This window comes from Oncorhynchus kisutch, linkage group LG10 (assembly GCF_002021735.2).
Source record: "Oncorhynchus kisutch isolate 150728-3 linkage group LG10, Okis_V2, whole genome shotgun sequence".
NCBI lineage: Eukaryota > Metazoa > Chordata > Actinopteri > Salmoniformes > Salmonidae > Oncorhynchus > Oncorhynchus kisutch.
This window is the reverse complement of record NC_034183.2, coordinates 35,064,192-35,087,121: the sequence shown is the minus strand read 5'-3', so window position 1 is coordinate 35,087,121 and position 22,930 is coordinate 35,064,192. Positions and strand designations below refer to the sequence as shown.

General features: G+C 41.4%; 1 protein-coding gene across 1 annotated transcript in view; it reads left to right on the top strand.

Moving 5' to 3' along the window:
• The window catches only part of LOC109898084 (cadherin-2), a 109,985-nt gene that overhangs the window by 63,529 nt on the left and 23,526 nt on the right, over positions 1-22,930 (top strand). Inside the window, exons 3-13 of the mRNA XM_020492865.2 lie at positions 7,341-7,585; positions 9,502-9,675; positions 10,215-10,370; positions 11,441-11,585; positions 11,666-11,838; positions 11,956-12,093; positions 12,374-12,559; positions 14,102-14,355; positions 15,497-15,639; positions 16,470-16,703; positions 17,049-17,282. Coding sequence (XP_020348454.1) covers positions 7,341-7,585; positions 9,502-9,675; positions 10,215-10,370; positions 11,441-11,585; positions 11,666-11,838; positions 11,956-12,093; positions 12,374-12,559; positions 14,102-14,355; positions 15,497-15,639; positions 16,470-16,703; positions 17,049-17,282 — 2,082 coding nt within the window. The remainder of the gene's footprint in view (positions 1-7,340; positions 7,586-9,501; positions 9,676-10,214; positions 10,371-11,440; positions 11,586-11,665; positions 11,839-11,955; positions 12,094-12,373; positions 12,560-14,101; positions 14,356-15,496; positions 15,640-16,469; positions 16,704-17,048; positions 17,283-22,930) is intronic.

Sequence of the window (22,930 nt, the reverse complement as noted above, 5' to 3'; positions counted from 1 at the left end):
GAAGTGTATACAAACAAATACACAGCAATGTGTCTCTCATGTTCTTCATGAGGTCACTAAATGAAACAAATTCAACATGACAGTTCCTTAAGTGTCCACGGACCAGTCCATCTGTTTGGAATACAGAAATAATGTTCAATTTTTCAACATTTTGATGTCAAAGTTTGGCCAAGTGTCTCTCTGTGTTACACAGTCACATTCCAATCTCAATACTACAGAGCCCAGAAGCAGGGTATTTTACGACCGCCATAAAGCGGCCTACTCCACCTCTCCCCTTCTGCGGTAGAGATATTGCGCTATAGAGCGGACCCACTGTAACCTGATCCTTCAAATCTTCACAGGAGAGTCATGACATCTTCAATGCTTTTCAAATAGCAAAATTTGGAATTGGAATCTGGTTTCTGATGCTGCACCAACACACACTAAACCTAACCCTTACGCTTATAATAGCATTTGAACAAATTCAGGACCTGAAAAACTTCCTGACTTTTCAAAAAAGTTATTGTTCTCCTACCTTTTCAGGACATTAAGGTGAAATATTAGGATATCGGGGTCCTAGTAATGTAGGAAAATAAGTGCACACATACACTCTCACAAACACACATGGACTCATGCACCTACACATAACATAACAACTCCCTGTAGAAACTTACTGGGTAGAATTAATGCAGCTTATTGACTGTGGTCCAGCCAGCCATATTGTACGTAACCATTGTACCATAACAGATCTATGGAGAACCATGTGGAATGGCAGTTACAACGTTTCCATCTCTATGCAGATATTCACTCACATTCACACATTCTGAATCTGTCAGACTGGCTCTGCTGTGGCTCATTGGTGAAGCCAGAGATAAGGCAAGAACATAGGAGATGATCCATAATGGTGAGTCAGTTGCTGCAGAATGAACAGAGAAGATGTGTAGCTCCAGCCCTGACTTCTCTGTCTGTTGACTGGATGAAACAAAGAAAAACAATCAGTCCTGAGCTTCAGTTTAATCCTAGCTAAGACCCCACCTTCTGCTGCCCCCAAAGCAGGGATCTGGTGTGCGTGTGTGCATGTGTGCGCGTGCGTGCTTGTATTTTAAATATAATTAATTTTGTCTGGTCAAGCCTGGCACAGCTTATGGAAAAACCACATTATTTTATGTAATTTTTTTATTTTACCAGTTAAATTGACTGAGAAGACATAATTTACAGCAATGACCTGGGCAATAGTTACAGAGGAGAGGAATGAGTCAATTGGAAGCTGGTGATGATTAGTTGGCCAAGATTGTATGAGGGCCAGATCGGGAATTTAGCCAGGACACCGGGGTTAACACACCTACTCTTACGATAAGTGCCATGGGATCTTTTGGTGACCCGTTTATTGTGACCCGTGGACACCCGTTTAACATCCCATCCGAAAAACAGCAACCTACACAGGGCAATGTCCCCAGTCACTACCCCTGGGGTATTTTTTTAAACCAAAGGAAAGAGTGCCTCCTACTGGCCCTCCAACACCATCTGGTCTCCCATCGAGGGACTGACCAGGACCAACCATGCTTAGCTTTAGCAGCAAACCAGCAGTGGGATACATGGTGTTAGAGTATACTGCTGGTTTGAAGTAAATGTGACAACATGGGGTTGCAGAAATTCAAAATGTGATACCATGAAACTATATTTGTGAAAACATTTTAAAACCCAGTTGTCATTGAGAATATTTTACTTTATGGCACATTGATGTATAAATTCATTGTCCCTTGCAGGTTTTGTCTGGTTCCCATATTGTTTCAGGGATGTCCACAAGGATGTCTTTAGAACATTTTGTCATGGTCCTCTGGATTATTTGGGACTCAAACTCACTTTGGATTTGAACTCACAACCTTTCGGTTGCTGCACCACCAGGACTGTGGACATAATGGAGATTGGCTATACATACCTGTCTGTATATTGCCAAGAATATATTTTTGCACTTTGCCTAAAATATATACAACAAGGTGTAATTTCTGTAAAAAGACAGTATGCTGCTTTCATTTAGTGTAAAACATTTTTTTTTTACTATTATCTAGTACCATGACCACACTTGGGACTCAGCCTTCACTGGGATTTGAACATGAAACCTTTTGGTCACTACCAACCTGAAATGTCCTGCGACATGTTCTGCAACACCACAAGTTCTCTGAGCATAAAGGAGATAAGGCTACAGACATATTGGCAAAATTACCTTCCTGCACTTCGCTAAATGCTGCCCAGAATTATGTAAAATCACCACCAACTTTACATTAATTTGAATCTACCAGTGCCCAAGGACACTTTGACAGAGTATATATGAACGCTTCAGGGATTTGAACTTGCAACTGCTTGGTTGAGTGCATCAGTGTTACTGCAGTGCCATTAGGTTCATACTTTTTGCTTGGAACATGTATTAAAATACCCCAAAAATAAATAAGGGTATGGTTAGGGTACAGCGTTGTTCCCTGGGGTACTCACATGGTACAGTTCGGTACCTTGTAGGTAAAAGGCACGGTCATCATTGATAGGTGGCGGTAATGTACTGGTGGGGCTCATTAGCATATTTGGGGACATGGCCAAATGCGTATTTGCACCAACCGTCAGTCAAAGTGTTGTAGCAGTTAAGGGTTTACATGTTTGATGGTTGTTCTGATGCAAGTTGAGCACTTCCTTTGACACGGTCTGTTCTGCAAACTTTGTAAGCATATGTGTCACTAATGAGCTCCACTGTAAAAATGTAATTGTGTATTTTCCAGTAAGTTAACTGCAATTTGTATAATCTGAACTGGAAACATTATTCAGTAAGTTGCTGGCTGACATCACTTTTAATTGTAAGCTAGAAGTGACAGTCTAACCGAATATTGGCGGTGTGGCTTTCAGCTAGCTCTGTCAACCCAGTTAATGTGCTCTGTTGTATTCTGTTTATTAAGATTGTCAGTTCTCCAGCCCTGTTAAAGGCTGACATAATTGCATGGCATACCAAAGAGCCATAGAATATTTCATATATAGCTTGTCATGATAATGTAGTACTCACTTCACTGCCACACCATCAGTTCAGTGAGTGTGACATGAGCTAAAGTAATTTACTGTGACACATACAATAACTTGTAGCTAGTTGACAATAAGTTGTGGAAAATGTGACATTATCTTCCTGTGAACCAGCTTCCATCAAGCTACTGTAAAATGCCCAGCAAGCTCTTAACAATGCATCGCTTGATTGTCACAAGATCACACAACCTTTGCTGAATTGACAGTGTCAAAAGATATGCTCAACTGTCGACAACATAACGATAAACCACTTAAACTCGTACAACATTTTCAGACGGTTGGCACGAATACAACATATTTTAAACTATGCCCCCAAATATGCTAAAGAGCCCGAACGAGCACATTGCCACCACCTTCATTTCAAAGTGCAGTAATGATTGTACCTTGTATTGAATATATTGTGTAGAAAAAACGTACCATTATACTTAGATTATCCGGACATGTACCCTAAAAGGTACAGTTTCTTTTGTGAACCAAAGAAAAACATTTGATGTGGAAAATCACATGGAACACTTCATGCGACATTAAACATTGTTTAAATGTGTTTTTGGAACACTTCACTTGTGACATTTCATATGTGAAAACGTGATTACGTGAAATTCATGTTGTTTTTTTCCCATGTTAGGATGTTTGTAAGAGTTTCTCAAGACATTTGTTTTACCAGTCATCAGGATTTCACGTGATGGTCCCAGATGGTCTCAAACCATCCCAAACAATTATAAATAAAGTCATGAAATGGTTATGGAGGTTTGAAAGTTAGTGGTACGTTGTGCAGCTAAAGTATTACCCCACCTGGGTGTTGAAGTACACAAATCGTTCTGCTGCACCACAAAGTCTATAACAGTTCCATAAACACGCATTACCTAAAATACATCTCTGTACTTAGCGAAAGAGTTCCATCTGCACTGCTATTTTAGTTATCAATAGAGTCCCACAGTCAAGGTGTCATAATACCCATACAATCTAGTAGTCAAACAGGCAAATGGTTCCAATCGTATTTCCACCATTAATTTTTCCAATAGGGGATTTTAGAAACACTTAAAATAAAGGCTGTGTTTCGTGTAGGCTTACCCTGGCGTGACGTTTTGATAACCATGCAAATCTCTCTCGGACAAGGTGAGTTTTATCAATATATTAGTCTCTAGTAGATATCATATAAAACTACAACTCCCTGCAAGCTCCTGCACGTAATCTCTAGCTGACACCTTGGCTAACAGGTATTGTGTTAATTGAAAACTTGCAAGACAGTTTACAGATTTGTCCATTTAATTAAATGTAGCCAAATTGGTCATTACTACATTTTAGGGCTGACCCCAATTAGTTTACAGGTCGATTGTTTGGTCTTTAGGTTGTTGGTCGCCAAGATTATTTTAGTCGCACAGTAATATATGTACAGTGGGGCAAAAAAGTATTTAGTCAACCACCAATTGTGCAAGTTCTCCCACTTAAAAAGATGAGAGAGGCCTGTAATTTTCATCATAGGTACACTTCAACTATGACAGACAAAATTAGAAATAAAAATCCAGAAATCACATTGTAGGATTTTTAATGAATTTATTTGCAAATTATTGTGGAATATAAGTATTTGGTCAATAACAAAAGTGTATCTCAATACTTTGTTATATACCCTTTGTTGGCAATGACAGAGGTCAAACGTTTTCTGTAAGTCTTCACAAGGTTTTCACACACTGTTGCTGGTATTTTGGCCCATTCCTCCATGCAGATCTCCTCTAGAGCAGTGATGTTTTGGGGCTGTTGCGTAGTGTGTTACTGATGGTAGGCTTTGTTACTTTGGTCCCAGCTCTCTGCAGGTCATTCACTAGGTCCCCCCCGTGTGGTTCTGATCTTGTGATCATTTTGACCCCACGGGGTGAGATATTGCGTGGAGCCCCAGATCGAGGGAGATTATCAGTGGTCTTGTATGTCTTCCATTTCCTAATAATTGCTCCCACAGTTGATTTCTTTAAACCAAGATGCTTACCTATTGCAGATTCAGTCTTCCCAGCCTGGTGCAGGTCTACAATTTTGTTTCTGGTGTCCTTTGACAGCTGTTTGGTCTTGGCCATAGTGGAGTTTGGAGTGTGACTGTTTGAGGTTATGGACAGGTGTCTTTTATACTGATAACAATTTCAAACAGGTGCCATTAATACAGGTAACGAGTGGAGGACAGATAAGCCTCTTAAAGAAGAAGTTACAGGTCTGTGAGAGCCAGAAATCTTGCTTGTTTGTAGGTGACCAAAAACTTATTTTCCACCATAATTTGCAAATAAATTCATAAAAAAATCCTACAATGTGATTTTCTGGAGAAAATAATTCTCATTTTGTCTGCCATAGTTGAAGTGTATCTATGATGAAAAGTACAGTTCTCTCTCATCTTTTTAAGTGTGAGAACTTGCACAATGGGTGGCTGACGAAATACTTTTTTGCCCCATTGTATATGTATAGTCAAAAGTTTGGATACACCTACTAATTCAAGAGTTTTTCTTTATTGTTACTATTTTCTACATTGTAAAATAATATTGAGGGCATCAAAACTATGCAATAACAAACATGGAATCATGTAGTAACCAAAAAAGTGTTATATATTTCAAAATATATTATATATTTGAGATTTTTCAAAGTACTCACCCTTAGCCTTGATGACAGCTTTGTACACGCTTGGCATTATCTCAACCAGCTTCATGAGGTAGTCACCTGGAATGCGTTTCAATTAACATGTGTGCCTTGTTAAAAGTTCATTTGTGGAATGGCTTTCCTTCTTAATGCATTTGAGCCAATCAGTTATGTTGTTACAAGGTAGGGGTGATATACAGAAGATATCCCCTATTTGGTAAAATATCAAGTCCATATTATGGCAAGAACAGCTCAAATAAGCAAAGAGAAATTACAGTCCATCATTAATGGATCCACAGATTAATCTGTGGACAGGAAGGTTAGTCAAATCCGGGAAATTTCAAGAACTTTGAAAGTTTATACAAATGCAGTCGCAAAAACCTTCAAACGTTATAATGAAGCTATCATCAACAAGGCAACTCCTATGACTAATTGGGAATGGGACGCAAGCGTAGGATTGATCATCCTGTCGCTGGCCGCCTTTGGGGAGGGTGTATAGTGTGAAAGGCCGAAACACCCTAGGAACCAAAGGTACACTACTAACGATGCGCTCCCCAAATTTCACCAGGCTCACTGTTCATTAACTCTTGGAAGTGCTTGCACAAAGGATAGTAACATTTCATCCTGTGTTCTTGGAATCTCATGAGGACCACCACAGGAAAAGAAGATCCAGAGATACCTCTACTGCAGAGGATAAGTTCATTAGATTTAACTGCACCTCAGATTGCAGCCCAAATAAATGCTTCACAGAGTTCAACAGTCATATCTCAACATCAACTTTTCAGAGGATATTGTGTGAATCAGGCCTTCATGGTTGAATTGCTGCAAAGACACCACTACTAAAAGACACCAATAAGAAGAAGAGACTTGCTTAGACCGGTGGAAATCTGTCCTTTGGTCAAATTGGTCAAAATTTGTGATTTTTGGCTCCAACCATCATGTCATTGTGAGACGCAGACTAGGTGAATGGATGACCTCCGCATAAGTGGTTCCCACCGTGAAGCATAGAGGAGGAGGTGTGATGGTGTGGGGGTGCTTTGCTGGTGACACTGTCTGTGATTTATTTAGAATTCAAAGGAACACTTAACCAGCATGGCTACCACAGCATTCTGCAACAACACGCCATGCCACCTGGTTTGCGCTTATTGGGACTATCATTTGTTTTTCAACAGGACAATGATCCAAAACACAACTCCAGGCTGTGTAAGGGCAATTTGACCAAGAAGGAGAGCGATTGAGTGCTGCTTCAGATGACCTGGCCTCCACAATCACCTGACCTTAACCCAATTGAGATGGTTTGGGATGTGTTGGACTGTAGAATGAAGGAAAAGCAGCCAACAAGTGCTCAGCATATGTGGGAACTGTTAGAAAAGCATTCCAGGTGAAGCTGGTTGAGAGAAGGCCAAGAGTGTGCAAAGCTGTCATTAAGGCATAGAGTGGCTACTTTGAAGAATCTCAAATCTTAAATATATTAGATTTGTTTATCGCTTTTTTGCTTACTACATGATTCCATATGTGTTATTTCATGGTTTTGATGACTCCACTATTATTCTACACTGTAGAAAATAGTAAAAATGAACAAAAACCCTTGAATGAGTAGGTGTGTCCAAACTTTTGACTGGTACTGTATGTTGTCTTCCTCTGTTTTCAAATCTCGCTGACATCTCTCTCGCTCTCTCTCCCTGCAGTGAGGTTCGCAGACTGTGGCCTGGGCGACAGGGTGCTGTTGGAGGTGGTTGACGTGGAGGACTTCAGGCTGGATGAGGATGGCACGGTGTACGCCCGGCATGCCTTCCGTCTTGCCGACAGGAAGAGCGCCTTGGTGGTGCGAGCGAGGGATCTGGAGACCAAGGAGGATTGGAAGACGCATGTTTACCTCCTCCTCCGGAACGACGGAAAGCGAGAGACTACAGAACACAAACTCATCAAACAGGTCTGGGATATAATACAGATTTTTCTATTTCATTTAACAGATAACTTATCCAAAGCAATACACTTTTACACTACGCATATGTGGCCCATGCGGGAAATGAAAACACAACCCATGCATTCTGTAAAAACTCCTGGCCCTAAACATGATGATGAAGTATAATGTTATCGGGGGTATATACCTACTCTGTTTGTCATTGATGGCCAGTAAAGTGCTGATAACCACAGAAAGAAGACGAGGCTCACTACAGTACAGTGTGCATCCCAGATGTCACCCTATTTCCTTTATAGTGTGTTATTTTTCACCAGGTCCCTGGTCAATAGTAGTGCACTATGTAGGGAACAGGGTAGCATTTGGAATGCAGAGAGCATCTGCACAGCAAATTCTCCAGTTTAAAAAAACAAACACATTTAACACTGAGTGTTTAATCAACACTGAAAGTGTTGTGAGTCTGTGGACCCATTTAGACACCCCAAAAGTGTTAAATTAACACACTGCTTAGTGTAATGCCTTATTTTAATTGTGTTTACACCCATGACTCAAGTTGTTAGTGGCAGGGACATGGTTGTTCCATTTTCTGCTTTCAAGGTGATGTGTAATTCTTATTGGAAACCAGACAGTGTTGGGATGTCCACTTTTTTATCACCCACAACCTGTATTCAGACAATTTACCAGGGTTGGAAAGACTAAGCTATAAGATGACCTAAAGCATCTAAACTGGATCAAATGTTTCAGTAATGGGTGCAATAATTCACGTTTCAGGACCCCGTGTTAGTGTAAAACTAAGCCCTGAAAATAAGGCCATATGAAATACACATTGTGTTAAATATGTATTATTTTTAATGGTAACATTTTCACTTAGGATCTCACTTGGTGAAGGCCACAGGACTGAAAATGGAGGAATGCAGCTACCATGTCTCTGTCACTAACAAATAGAGTCATAGGTGGTAATTCTACAATTTACTTGAAAGCCAAGGCACTCTGGGAAATATTTGAATAAGGTTTTACACTAAGCAGTGTTTAACACTGTTTTGGCATCTATATGGGTCCACAGATTCAACACTTTCAGTAATGATTTAAAACTTTCCGTGTTACTTTGTTTGTTCTTTAAACCTCGACAATTTGCTTTGTGGTGCTACTGCCTGCTGTGTGTTAATTAGAGCAATAAGGAGGTCCTCTATATATGAGGAGACATTCCCCAGTAAACATTTTCCCAGAAATAGTGCAGTGCCATATGCTTAGTGTGTCCATTAATGTCTCTCAGCATTCTGTGGGAGCAGGGAAAACAGTGTAAGGAAAGAAAAAGCTGTTATAATACCACCGATACCAAACTTGTGAATAGAAGCTGTGAAATTGAACAAGTGGAGTGTTAGGCAGCTATTAGTCAGCTAGCTCGCTCAATAGACGGATGGATCAGAATACTCTGAGAAAAGGGAGGAAGGAAGGAGAGGGAGGGTTTGGAGAGGCAAGTGGGAGAGTTATAATGCAGAAGAAGGCTGTTGGATGAGGGTATATAGGGGAAAGATGGAGAGAATGAAGTGAAAGAGAGAAAGGATGAAAATATAGGGATAGAGATTAGGTGGAGGGATGCAGCGAGAGGATGAGATGGCTGAAGGGTTGTATTCAGATTCAGATTAGAGTGTGGAGGAAACAAAACTGCATTCCTAGGCTGCAAATATATATGAGGACACACACACAGGTTACATACACAGCCAGCCAGCCAGTCTGATCATTGGTCAGGTCCTCAGAAATTATGTCAGTAATCCAGCTCTGTGGAACGAGGCCATGAATACACTAAATCATAGTGTTTGTCATAGTGTTTTTGTGTGTGTTGGTGTGTGGGTCTGAGTAATATGCGTGTCTCTGTCTCTGCGTGTGTGTGTGTGTGTGTAACCTTTGTTGTTGTCTCATCTCTGCAGGTGAACGCCAGCTCTGCAGCTGTGACTCAGCAGGTGCGAGAGATCGTGTTTCCATGGCACAGCTTGGTCGTTGGGGACGATGGATCTCTGAGGCGGGTGAAGAGGGACTGGGTCATTCCCCCCATCAACGTCCCTGAGAACTCACGAGGACAGTTCCCCGAGGAGCTAGTCAGGGTAGGGGAGACACATACACGGAGACACACACAAACGGGTTGTAAGTAAGCATTTCACGGTGAAGTCTACACATTGTATTCGGCGCATGTGACAAATACAGTTTGATTTGGAACACAGAGGCACACACACACACACAACACACACAGTTCAAAGGACACATTTGACACATTTCCCCACTAGCTCACAGGGTTTTATAGTGTGTGTTTGTGTGTACAGTTTTTGTGTATATGTACAGTATGTGTGCGGTTCCAGTGTATGTAAAGCGAACTATTTCCTCCTAACACCATCTGCTGATATATTTATATTGTAATCAGCGGCATAAGGCTGAGTCAGGGGGTTAATGGGAGTGGGATGGTGATTTATACATGTTTATTAAGGTTTATGGTGCATCTTCTGTTTCCTGTCTGTACTATACAGCCCATGTATAGTGTTGAGGGGAGCTAAAGATGTTTTGAATAAAAGTGTGGTTGTAAATGTACTGTATCTAAACTGGGAATATCTCTCACTCTACCTCCCTCTGTCTCTCTCCCTCCTGCTAGATCCGGTCGGACCGTGATAAGAACAGTCTCCTGCGTTACAGTGTGACTGGACCCGGTGCTGACCAGTCTCCGACCGGGATCTTTATCATCAACCCCATCTCTGGCCAGCTCTCTGTGACCAAACCCCTCGACCGGGAACACATCTCCAATTTCCATGTAAGTGTTCAGCTCATAGAATTAGAATGAGTAGAATTAGCATCCACATTCCTGTCAATTACTCCATAATGGGTGGCTTGGTGGTCAACATTCTTTATCGGTCTATGTGAAGTAGTAAAACGCCAAACAGAGTTAGTTGGACAGGAAACTTTGATCTTGAGAACACACTCAATGCAGACACACAAGCAACTATGATCTGCAGCAGAGCATTTGCATGAAGGATGGGGCCACCTCGTGAATATTCATAGAGTGATGTAGCTGTCAGAGTCACTGAAGCTCTGTCATGAATACTAATTAGGTGTTGCTGTGGCAGTACTGGAGACATTATAGGGAGCTGCACAGCCAGGATTGCAGCTATGAGACAGGGTATAGGAGTAGGTACTGTAACAGCTGTATGTTATGGCAGCTACTACTCCCCGCCTAGCGGTAGTCCTCTACCTCTCTGCCATGGCTGTTTTGGAGACAGGATACAGCGTACAGGGGAGCGTACTCAGCTTTCATCCCTGTAGTGCTCTCTGTTAGAGAGCAGTAGGGGAGAGGCCCTAGGAGAGAAACTCTTAAGAATCCTTAGATCCAACCTTGAGAGGCCAAGTGTATACAAACCTCAGAGTCAATAGCCCTGTTCCAATCCCGATAACTTACACCCTTCCCCTCTCTCTGCCCTTGGTGGATTGCCCTATGAGGTGTAAGCAAAACGCTGAAAACTACCCCAATCCTATCCAAGGTCTATGAGGAGCTATTACCATATTGCTTACACATATGGAATCCTTTCTGATCCATGTGAGAGAGAAAACAAGAGAAGAGGGACGTCATGAGTTATCGAGTTGGAAACAAATGTGATAGAAAGAGAACAGCCATAGCCTGGTGAATTCAGACTGAACGCTATGCTAACAGTCTGGTTTAACCAGGTTAAGAAAACCATGCCCTAACCATGTATTAGTCTCTGGAACTGCGATCCCATACCATTCCCATAAGTGTGTCTAACCGTGAACCTGTATTTGTATGTCTATAGTTGACAGCCCACGTCCTTACCATGAGTTTAACCTGTACTACTGTATGCATCCGTGTAGCTGCGAGCCCATGCTGTGGACCTGAATGGGAACCAGATAGAGAACCCCATAGACATCGTCATCAACGTCATAGACATGAATGACAACAGACCAGAGTTTACACACACCATCTACAACGGATCAGTACCAGAGGGATCCAAACCAGGTAACAGCGCACACGCACGCATGCACGTATATTCCATTGTGTGAGAGGTTTTAATTGACTTGTTTGGTTCACGTTCCCAGGGTCCTTTGTGATGACAGTTACGTCACTGGACAAGGATGACCCTAAAACAGCCAATGGGATGCTCCGATACAAGATTATATCTCAGAATCCTGAAAACCCCTCCTCCAACATGTTCACAATCAACAACAAGACAGGAGGAATCATCACTGTGGCTGCAGGGCTAGACAGAGAGGTGTGTGTGCTGTCTGTCAATGTGTATCAATGTTTTATGATTGTCTGTTCACAATATAGACTGTCTATATTATACGCTGTAACATGGGCCTGTACCCTGTTGTCTTCCTTCTTCCAGAAAGTTCCTCAGTACACGTTAATAATCCAGGCTACTGACATGGAGGGGAACCCAACCTATGGCCTGTCTAACACAGCTACGGCTATCATCAGGATCACTGACGTCAATGATAACCCCCCAGAGTTCACCGCTGACAAAGTAAGTCACAGACAGACAAACAGACATACTGACAGTTAGACAGACATACACACACACACGAATGTGCACACACAGATGCATACAGACATACAATACACGAACACGTACAAAGAGACACACACACTTTCTCTCTCAAACACAGAAGAAATAAAACACAGAATGATATTTTTTTTCAAATAAACCAAATGTTTTATCAAAAGAGGCTATCTTTCTCCTATTATTGAGCAATATTTTCATCTTTCACTCCCGCCTCTCTCTTTCACTTCCCCTCGCTCTGTAGTTCTATGGAGAGGTGCAGGAGAACCGTGTGAATGTGATTGTAGCTAATCTGACAGTAACAGATAAGGACCAGCCCCACAGTGCAGCCTGGAGTACTGTGTACAGGATCACAGCTGGAGACCCCACTGGACGCTTCTCCATCCCCACTGACCTCACCACCAATGAGGGACTGGTCACTGTGGTTAAGGTATGGATTTACACAGCTCTGATGAGAAATATTTCCAATGTATTTTTTTTATGAATGGAAAATGAACTTTTACAGCATAGACCTGTATATACATGCAGACAAAGAGACAGAGATACAGCATAGACTTATTCTACATTTTGTTGTGTTATAGCCTGAATGCAAAAATTGATTAAATAGATGTTTTTCTTACCCATCTACACACGAAGTGAAAACATGGTTTTAGACATTTTTGCAAATGTATTGAAAATTAAATACAGAAATATCTCATTTACATAAGTATTCACATCCCCTGAGTAAATATGTGTTAGAATCACATTTGGCAGTGATTACAGCTGTGAGTCTTTATTGGTAAGTCTCTAAGAGCTTTGCAAACCTGGATTATACAATGTTTGCACATTAATCTTTGAAAAATTCTTCAAGCTCTGTCAAGTTGGTTGTTGATCATTGCTAGACAGCCATTTCCAAGTCTTGCCATAGATTTTAAAGCTGATTTAAGTCAAAACTGTAACTAGGCCACTCAAGAACATTTAATGTCATCTTGGTAAGCAACTCCAGTGTACTGTATATTTTGCCTTGTATTTTAGGTTATTGACCTGCTGAATTTGTCTCCCAGTGTCTGTTGGCAAGCAGACTGAAGCAGGTTTTCCTTTAGGATTTTTCCTGTGCTTAGCTCTATTCCATGTCTTTTTAATCATAAAAAACTCCCCAGACCTTGGCAAGCATACCCATAACATCATGCAGCCACCACCATGCTTAAAAATATGAAGAGTGGTACTCAGTAATGTGTTGCGTTAGATTTGCCCCAAACATAAAACTTTGAAAGTTCCTTTCTTTGCCACGTTTTTTTGGTGAAATCGCTTAGTGGTTTCCTTCATGGTGAAATCGCTTAGTGGTTTCCTTCATGGTGAAATACCTTAGTGGTTTCCTTCATGGTGAAATACCTTAGTGGTTTCCTTCATGGTGAAATACCTTAGCGGTTTCCTTCATGGTGAAATACCTTAGTGGTTTCCTTCATGGTGAAATACCTTAGTGGTTTCCTTCATGGTGAAATACCTTAGCGGTTTCCTTCCACTCCGGCAACTGAGTTAGGAAGGATGCCTGTGTCTTTGTAGTGAGTGGGTGGATTGATACACCATCCAAAGTGTAGTGAATAACTTCACCATGCTAAAGTGAGTCCATGCAACTTATGTGACTTGTTAAGAGCATTTTTACTCCTGAACTTATTTCGGCTTTCCATAACAAAGGGGTTGAATACTTGACTCAAGACATTTCAGATTTTCATTTTTAATTAATTTGCAAACATTTCTAAAAACAAAATTCCACTTTGACATTATGGACTAATGTGTCAAGAAATCTCAATTTAATACATTTTAAATTCAGGCTATAACACAACAAAATGTGGAAAAAGTCAAGGGGTTTGATTACTTTCTGAAGCCACTGTACATTACGGCTGTTTTCAAAGTGAGAGCTTTGGTATGTCAGATTTACAAACAAATTGAAGTGTAAACTGCGTGGCTAACTGGTATGTGTGTATCTCTCCAGCCTATAGACTATGAGGTGAGTCGTTCCTTCGTGCTGACGGTACTGGCTGAGAACGAGGTTTCCCTGGCCCGTGGTATCCACCTGCCCCGTCAGTCCACCGCCACCGTGTCTGTACGCATCACAGACGTCAACGAGAGCCCAGAGTTCTCCCCCAACCCCAAAGTCATCAAACTAGAGGAGGGGCTACCGGGCGGCTCGCTACTCACCACCTTTACAGCACAGGACCCTGACAGATACATGCAACAGAACATACGGTAAGTAGATGAGAGAGGGATCAGCATTGGGCATGTTAGCTAATATATATATATTTTTTTTACTTTTATTTAACTAGGCAAGTCAGTTAAGAACAAATTCTTATTTACAACGACAGCCTAGGAGCAGTGGGTTAACAGCCTTGTTCAGGGGCAAAACGAAAGATTTTTACCTTGTCAGCTCAGAGATTTGATCTAGCAACCTTTCGGTTACCGGCCCAACGCTCTAACCACTAGTCTACCTGCCGCATCAATGTGTTTTTTTATGTGTTGAATGTGTGTTTCAAATGCATTACATAGTTTCGCGTTACTTCCTGTTGTAATTGACCCGCTCCAAAGTTCCTATCCATTCGCAATGCTCCAATGGTTAGGAACTGTCGTCTAGTCTGACACCTCGAATAAGCTCACGTTTCAAACTCATGTAAGTTGGTGAGGGCAATGGCAAAAACGGAGAGCATTTCTTGAAAAAAGCAATTGTTTAAATGGCTAAATAAGCAAACAATGCACCAGAGGAACCTGCTACTGTGATTCCTGAAATGCAGAGCCTGTTGATTATTTATTTTTATCCAAATTATACTTTTGTTATATTGTTTGCTAGCTCTCAGTCTCATTAACCACCTTACATTGCTAGCTAGCCACTTAAAGGTCCAATGCACCCGTTTTTATTGTAATATCAAATCATTTCTGGGCAGCAATTGAGTACCTTACTGTGATTGTTTTCAATTAAAAAGGTCCAAAATAAATTCAAATATTTCTCAAGCAAAAATGTTGTTTGGACTGTCTGAGAGTGGTATGAGTGGAAAGAGGAAATGGAAAATTAGCTGGTTTTGGCAGATTGGTTTGAAACTCTCTTATTGGTCTATTAACTAATTTACTGCATGGGGATGTCGCCATGGAAGGCCAAATCTCCATCCCACCATAACAGGCTGAACTTTCAAACTCCTGATTAATTTCCCTGTATAAAAACACAGTTTGAGATCATTGTGAGGGGATTTCACCTGTGGTTTGAGTGGTGTATTGGGCTTCCTGGGAAAATGTAGTCTGAGGTTGCAACAGTAACCAAGGTGGCCGGGGCTTAGCAAAAGGTAAATTGTGCTTAGCAAAGGGTAAATTGTGTACTGTCATCTCATTGGTTGATTTTAAGGTACGCCAAGGTGTTCGACCCTGCTAATTGGCTGAAGATAGACCCTGTAAACGGGCGGATCTCCACCATCGCTGTACTGGACAGAGAGTCTCCATATGTGAAGAATAACCTCTACAACATCACCTTCATGGCCACTGACAATGGTGAGAGTGCGGGTGGGACCTGTACTGTTTTTGGAACTTACAGTGTATAGCTGTGTGGGGTACTCATGCAGAGAATCACTTAGAGCTAAATCTCACTATTCACATCAATTCAATTCAATTACAATCCATTTAGTTTGACTCACTTTCTTGGCGCGATAAGATAAATATCTTGTCCCCCCCCCCACACACACAAAAAGAAAGCAAAATATCAGATGACAATGGTAGTACTACTACAGAAAATTACATGTATACACATGAGCACACAAGCTAGTGTTCACATACACAGACTCTAAAAACACCACTCACGCACAGAAAGCCCCTGCTGCGTCTCAGCACAATCCTGACTGAGCTCTTCATTGTGCTTTTGGCAAATACACACACACACCACACACACACACACACACAGGTCAGCTGTGTGCCTCAGGCAGCCTCCCTAACATACTGATTTCCCTCTCCCTCATTACCTTACTCACCCTCCTGGTGTGTTTGATCATACATTTCTCTCATCTCTTATTTAGGAGGTTAGTTTCACTGAAGTCATATGTAGCTGTTGACGGAGTGTTGTTTTAAGAAATTTGAGTGTTGCAATGTGGTTTGGGGTGTGACATAATATTATGTATGACAGCATGAATCCTGTTTGGTATGAGTGCTGTAATGTGCCTGTAATGTGTTCCTTTCAACATATAGTTCAGTACAGTATCTATGTTGCACCAAACATTGTTTTTATTGTTTTTATTCCTGTCTATGTAAGGTGCCATTTTCTTTACTTTGCTTATCTCACTAGTCTCTCCATCTCTCTTTCCTCCATCCCTTTATCCTCCCTCTCTCAGGCATCCCCCCAGCCAGTGGTACAGGTACATTACAGATGTACCTGTTGGACATAAATGACAATGCTCCTCGTGTCTTCCCTCCGGAGGTGGAGATGTGTGAGAAGCCTGAGCCCAACACCATCAACATCACCGCCAGTGACCCCGATCTGACCCCTAACGCCGGCCCCTTCGCCTTCGAACTGGCCAAGCGGCCGGCAGATGCACGCAGGAACTGGACCCTCACACGCCTCAATGGTTAGTCTATCTGCTTTTTCCCCTCTTTTGCTCCATTTCTCTTTCTCAACTGAATTGAATTCAAAAATGTTTTATTAGCATGACTAAATAACTTGTTGAACATTCTCCCCCATCTCGCTCTCTTTCTTTCTTTATCCTTCCCTCTATTACTCTCCCTTGCTCTCTCTCTCTCTCTCACTCTTATTTCCTGTCTTTGTCTCTAAAACTCTCAACCTCCATCTGTAACTCCCCACAAACTCTCTTTTCCTCCCCACCTATCACTCTATTCCCCGTCTCTCACCCTTCCCCCCCTCTCTCTCTTTCTCTCTTCTCCTCCCCCTCTCTCTCTGTGTGTCCCTATCCCAGGTGAATATGCTCAGATCAGGCTGCGGATAGGTTTTCTGGAGAGTGGTATCTACGAGGTTCCTATCATCATCACAGACTCGGGCAACCTGCCCATGTCCAATACATCCTACTTACAGGTCAAGGTGTGTCAGTGTGATCACCATGGAGACTGCGTGGACATGGAACGCATCATCGCAGCAGGGCTGGGCACTGGAGCCATCATCGCAATCCTCATCTGTATCATCATACTGCTAGGTGAGTCTGGTTATACAGGCTAGGACAGGCTTACCCACACACTCAAGCAGACTTGCACACACCAACACTAACAGCACACAGCCATATCCCCTGCCTTATCTCCCACATTCTCCTATCTGGGTATTTTTATAGCTCCAGTACAATCTCAGAAATAAATGTTTGGATTTGTTCCTAAAAGTGTGTCTCCGCTTGTCACTGGGGTGGTACCCTGACCTCCTTTTGTACTTTTAGTTATACTGTAGGTACATAATTGTACCCCAGTACATACGTCAGATAATACCTTTCTCTAGTGATGGAGACATGAAGTTTCCTGGAGCATCGAGATTTTCCAACCAATTTTGTCGAAACATGTTCATTACGAGGCTTTGATCAACATAGTGTACACTAGCGGCACCTCCTGATCAAAATAATTTAGAGCAGCCAAATGATTATAGATGACATCCCATACCCCATAGTGTGTGCGCAGCGTGGTCTTTTTTTCTAATACCAAACCAATTAGTTGGTTGTTCGACCAAACTAAGCTTTGGACGCCATTTATCATGTGCTTCTGATAACAGGATACAGGCATCGGCACACTGCTTCAAAGTACACTGCTTAGTAATGTTGACACATGCCTCGGGAACTCGAGCATCAAACGTATCATCACTACCTTTCTCGACAGGTAAAAAAGCATGCTTTTTGCCTCCATATGTGACCAACTGGCTCGATTCGGACTTATGTAAACATTTTAAATGGTGTTTTTTACATTTGGTAAAAGTAGAGACTCAGAGTTAGAAAATGGTATATCATACACTACAGTTGAGGAATAATGGGAAAGTAATTGTACTTTAAAAGTTGATAAGCGTGTAACCTCACTTTTGAGAAAATCGCCCTTGAATGTTTTGGTACCTACTAGAGAGCTCTTCTTTATCTACACCCATTCAGCATCACTCATATCCTTTTAATCTTTAGCCCCACCTATCTCTTTAAGGATTCACATGTGAGGCTATGTACTAAACAACCAAAAATGTCAAGACTAAAGGCTGACTTATACTACAGGTATGTTCTTAAATTTGTGCCAGAGTGTGTTCTGGGCGTTCGTTATCTCAGAGCATTGTCAGATTGTCCATTCGTAAATTCAGAGCGTTTTGCTCTCTGAGAGTTCAGAGCGCACACTGGACGCTCTGGCCTAACAACAGCGGTCAAGCACCCAAGCTAACTAGCTAACGTTGGCTAGCTTGCTAGCTATTTCCAGACACAAATGAGAGAAGAGCTCACTCTGACCATTTTACTCCCCATAGCAGAGCTGGTTAGTTGTGTTTTTATGTTATCCAGAGCGTTGGTGACTGCAACTGTGCTGCTGGCAACAATTTAATTACGTTTTTTTTGCAACGTTTACTGACACCGGCCATTTTCATCGGATGTTGAGCGTTCGTAAATGTGTCAGTTATTCGTCAGTGCGCTCTGGCACACTCAAACAGGAGTGCTCTGAAATCGGAGTTGATAGCCAGAGTGAATTTACCAGCTACGTCTAACGACAGTTATCGCAATAACATCATAAACATGGTATTGAAATAGTTACTTGCATAACGGAGACTTTTGTTTAGATATGTAGCTCGCTAGCTAAACAATGAACCATAATCCCAACTCATAACGTTACTACACTGCATGAATATGCAGGTAGCTAACCAACCAGGTTCAATGTTTGCTAGTTATAGCCTAATGTTAGCTAGCTATGCCAACGGCTCTGAAATACAAATACTATTACTACACGGATCATACAAGTAACATTAGCTAGCTAGCTAATAGTACACTTTAACTTGAAATGAAAACAACTTTCTGACAAAATTTAAAATGTGTAATATCTGAAAATGTAGCTAGCTAGACTCTCTTACTCATATACAAGGATGGACGCTTCTCCCTCTTTGTCACGGATTTTTAATTTTTTTAACCTTTATTTAACTAGGCAAGTCAGTTAAGAACAAATTCTTATTTTCAACGACGGCCTAGGAACAGTGGGTTAACTGCCTGTTCAGGGGCAGAACGACAGCTCGGGGGTTTGAACTTGCAACCTTCCGGTTACTAGTCCAATGCTCTAACCACTAGGCTACGCTGCCGCCCCGATGCCATGGTTGTCCTTTGAAGATGTAATCCAGAGACAGGTGTTTTCAACAGCCTTCCGAGTGTTTTCTTTTCAACTCCGTCTGCATATATGTAATCAAATGCCAGAATTCTCTCCATCTTCTTTGCTATCATACTCTAATTCCATTTATTTAAAAACTCAGTCTTCCAGAAAGCGGAGAGCAACAAATCAAAATCTAATTTAATTTGTCAAATGTGCAGAATACAACAGGTGTAGGCCTTACAGTGAAATACTTATTTACAAGCCCTTAACCAACAATGCAGTTAAGAAAAACAAGTGTCATGAAAGTATTTACTAACATAAATGGAAGTTTAAAAAAAATTATAATAATTAAAGAGCAACAATAAAATAACAGTAACGAGGCTATATACAAGGGCTACCGCTACAGAGTCAGTGTGCGGGGGCACAGATTAGTCGAGGTAATTGAGGGAATATGTACATGTAGGTAGACTTTTGTAGCTCTACTACGTGATATCTTTCAAAAAAGCAGCATTATAAAGGATTACCTACACATACTGACCAGCTCATATTATAGACGGAAGCCAATCATGGTTAGGGGGAAGGTTGCTCGCTTTTTTCCGTGGATAAACCAACTAGGCTCATAATTGAACAATTGTATTCGTATTTACAAATGGCATACAAGTTTGTTATTAAGGCACATGAAAGTTCACATGTTCCAGAAGGTATTTCTGCAAAAAAAAAAACATTTTGCAAAAAAAAAGTTTACGTTAAAATGGCTCTCTGTTGAAGTAGTGACGTGCGACATCTGCCTAGTTTCCTGAAACAAGTCACATATAGTACCACCAAAGTTACAAAGCCATTTAGTCCTTGTAGACGTCAAAATGTTCCTCTACCATAGCACAGTTAAACTGGTACAACACTTCCACTCGCGGTTGGCCAAAAATAATTATCGGAAAGCCACACCCCATTCAACCCACTCAATCAATTAAGCAATGCAGCCTACCATAAACACATTTCCAATACATACAGTTCCATTTACAACCACGAAAACCAATACACTCTGATATTTTTTTTGCTATCTGGAACCTAAAAGAGTTCTTCAGCTGTCCCCATAGGAGAACCCTTTGAAGAACCGATATAGAACCCAAAAGGATTTCCTTTCAACCAAAAAAGGTTATCCTATGGGGACAGCCAAAAAAATTCTAAGAGCACAGGCTAGCAAGAAAACCATAATATAATGTATCTATTTCTATGATGAAACATATCGATATGTAGCTATACCCAGGGGTGTCATTTTGGTTTCTTGGATTGGAATTATGTTGAATTTAGCTTATATCACGCTATACCACAATGAACAACGAAATCTCCGCTGTGCTTTAACAGTATCATGGATAGTGCCCTACACACTAAACAAGGCTGTTGTAAACATAGGCTAGCTAAGTAAGTCATTTTGCCATTGCATGACCTAGGTTTTTCCTGAAATGACACCACTGGATATTCCACCAAGATTTTGATCAAAACCAACCAGCTAGATTGTTTCTTACCTTTTCAGAAGAGTTGCAGAGTTCTGGCATTGTGGGCTATGGTACTAAACACCTTGACAAGTTCCTTGTCTTTTCAGAGACTATATTCCAAAAAGTTCACTGCCCCCCTCCCCTCTTGGCTCTATTGCATCCAATGTCCCCCTCGGTGGTTGCTGGTTTGAAACAAGGAACTCAATAATGTCCATAATCATAGTCAAATACATGCGATTTCTTGCCAGCTACCTATCATGAATTAGTGTTGACAGCGATGTTCCCATAGCACATCAAACTAGTTTTTCTTTACACAGTGCAGTGTATTTAAAATGCTCTTTGCTTGATGGGTGACTAGCAAATCATTTGGTACTATCAATAGCATTCCTCCAGATAGAACACCCAGCTTTAATGCAGGCCTTGTCTGAGTTAGCATTGGACCTTACACATAACTTTCGACAATGGAGAAAAAAAAGGCTGCATCTACACTCTCTTCCTATGAACTAACCTGAATAAAAATAGGTGTGGCATGTCAAGAAGCTGATTAAACAGGAATGTAACTGGAATTTTGCAACCCTACCTGCAAGTGACATTCTACTGGCTTGCAAAGTGATTTGTAAATTCTATTGGAATCCAGCCATAGTTAGGATACAGTTGGAATGGTTTTGTTTCTCTTTTGGTAAAATTGTATTAAGACAATTCCACTTGCACAGCTGATATATTTACATCATCGTATGTGTTTCTTGGGCCCTCTGACACCACCTGGTATATAGGTCCTGGATTTGTTTTAATTTAAACTTTATTTAAATAGACAATAAGAACAAATTCTTATTTACAATATGGGACTCCCAATCACGGCTGGATGTGATACTGCCTGGGTTCAAAACAGGGACTGTAGTAATGAGGTTGTTGTCCTGGCACCACACTGCCTGCCAGGTCTCTGACCTCCTCTCTGTAGGCTGCCTCATCGTCGTCTGTGATCAGTCCTACCACCGTCATGTTGTCAGCAAACTTGATGATGCTGTTGGAGTTGTGCACGGCCACGCAGTTCTAGCTGAACAGTTAGTACAGGAAGGGACTAAGCACATACCGTGAGCGGTGGATGTGTTGTTAACTATCCTCACCGCCTGAGGGTGGCCCGTCAGGAAGAGCAGGATTCTGTTGCAGAGGGAGGTATTCAGACCCAGTGTCTTGAGGTTGGTGATGAGCTTGGAGTGGACTATGGTGTTGAATCAGAGCTGTAGTAAATGAACAGCATTCTTACATAGGTATTCCCTTTGTGTAGGTGTTTTTCGGGGCATTATGACGTTCAATAGAGATTCCATCATCTGTAGATATGTTGGGGTGGGATGCGAATTGGAGTGGGTCCAGGGTGTCTTGAATGATGGTGCTGTGAGCCATGACCACCCTTTCAAAGCATTTCATGGTTATAAATGTGAGTGCTACAGGACAATATTAATTTAGGCAGGTTACCTTGGTGTTCTTTGGCATGGGAACTATGGTGGTCTGCTTGAAACAAGTCGGTATTACAGACCAGATAAAGGGATAGGTTGAATATGTTAGTGAAGACACTTGCCAGCTGGTCAGCACATGCTCTGAGTACGCATCCTGGTATTCCATCTGGCCCTGCGGCCTTGCGAATGTTAACCTGTTTAATCCCGTCTAAACTGGTGGAGGGGGGTTACTACTAAATTACAGATTTTTTTTAAAGAAGTTCATACCAAGGATCATTTTGCTATTTGATTGTGAATTTTAAGACCGATTGAAGTATCAAAAAAATATATAAATAACTTATTTGATGAAAAATTGTATTTGGCCTTACTGCTATAAGCCCATACAAACGCATTGAATAACAGATTCACTACATGGAACAACAGATAGTCCCCCCCCAAACAAATCTAAAGGAAGTTTGTTCTGAGGTGTCTATTTTTTACATGTATGAAACCCCATATTTTGGTCACTAAACAGTCTCCATATATACAGTACTCCCATTAACTTTTTAGACTGGTACTGGGGAACCTTCAGGCGAGGCCTGACTTGTATGTGTTTGT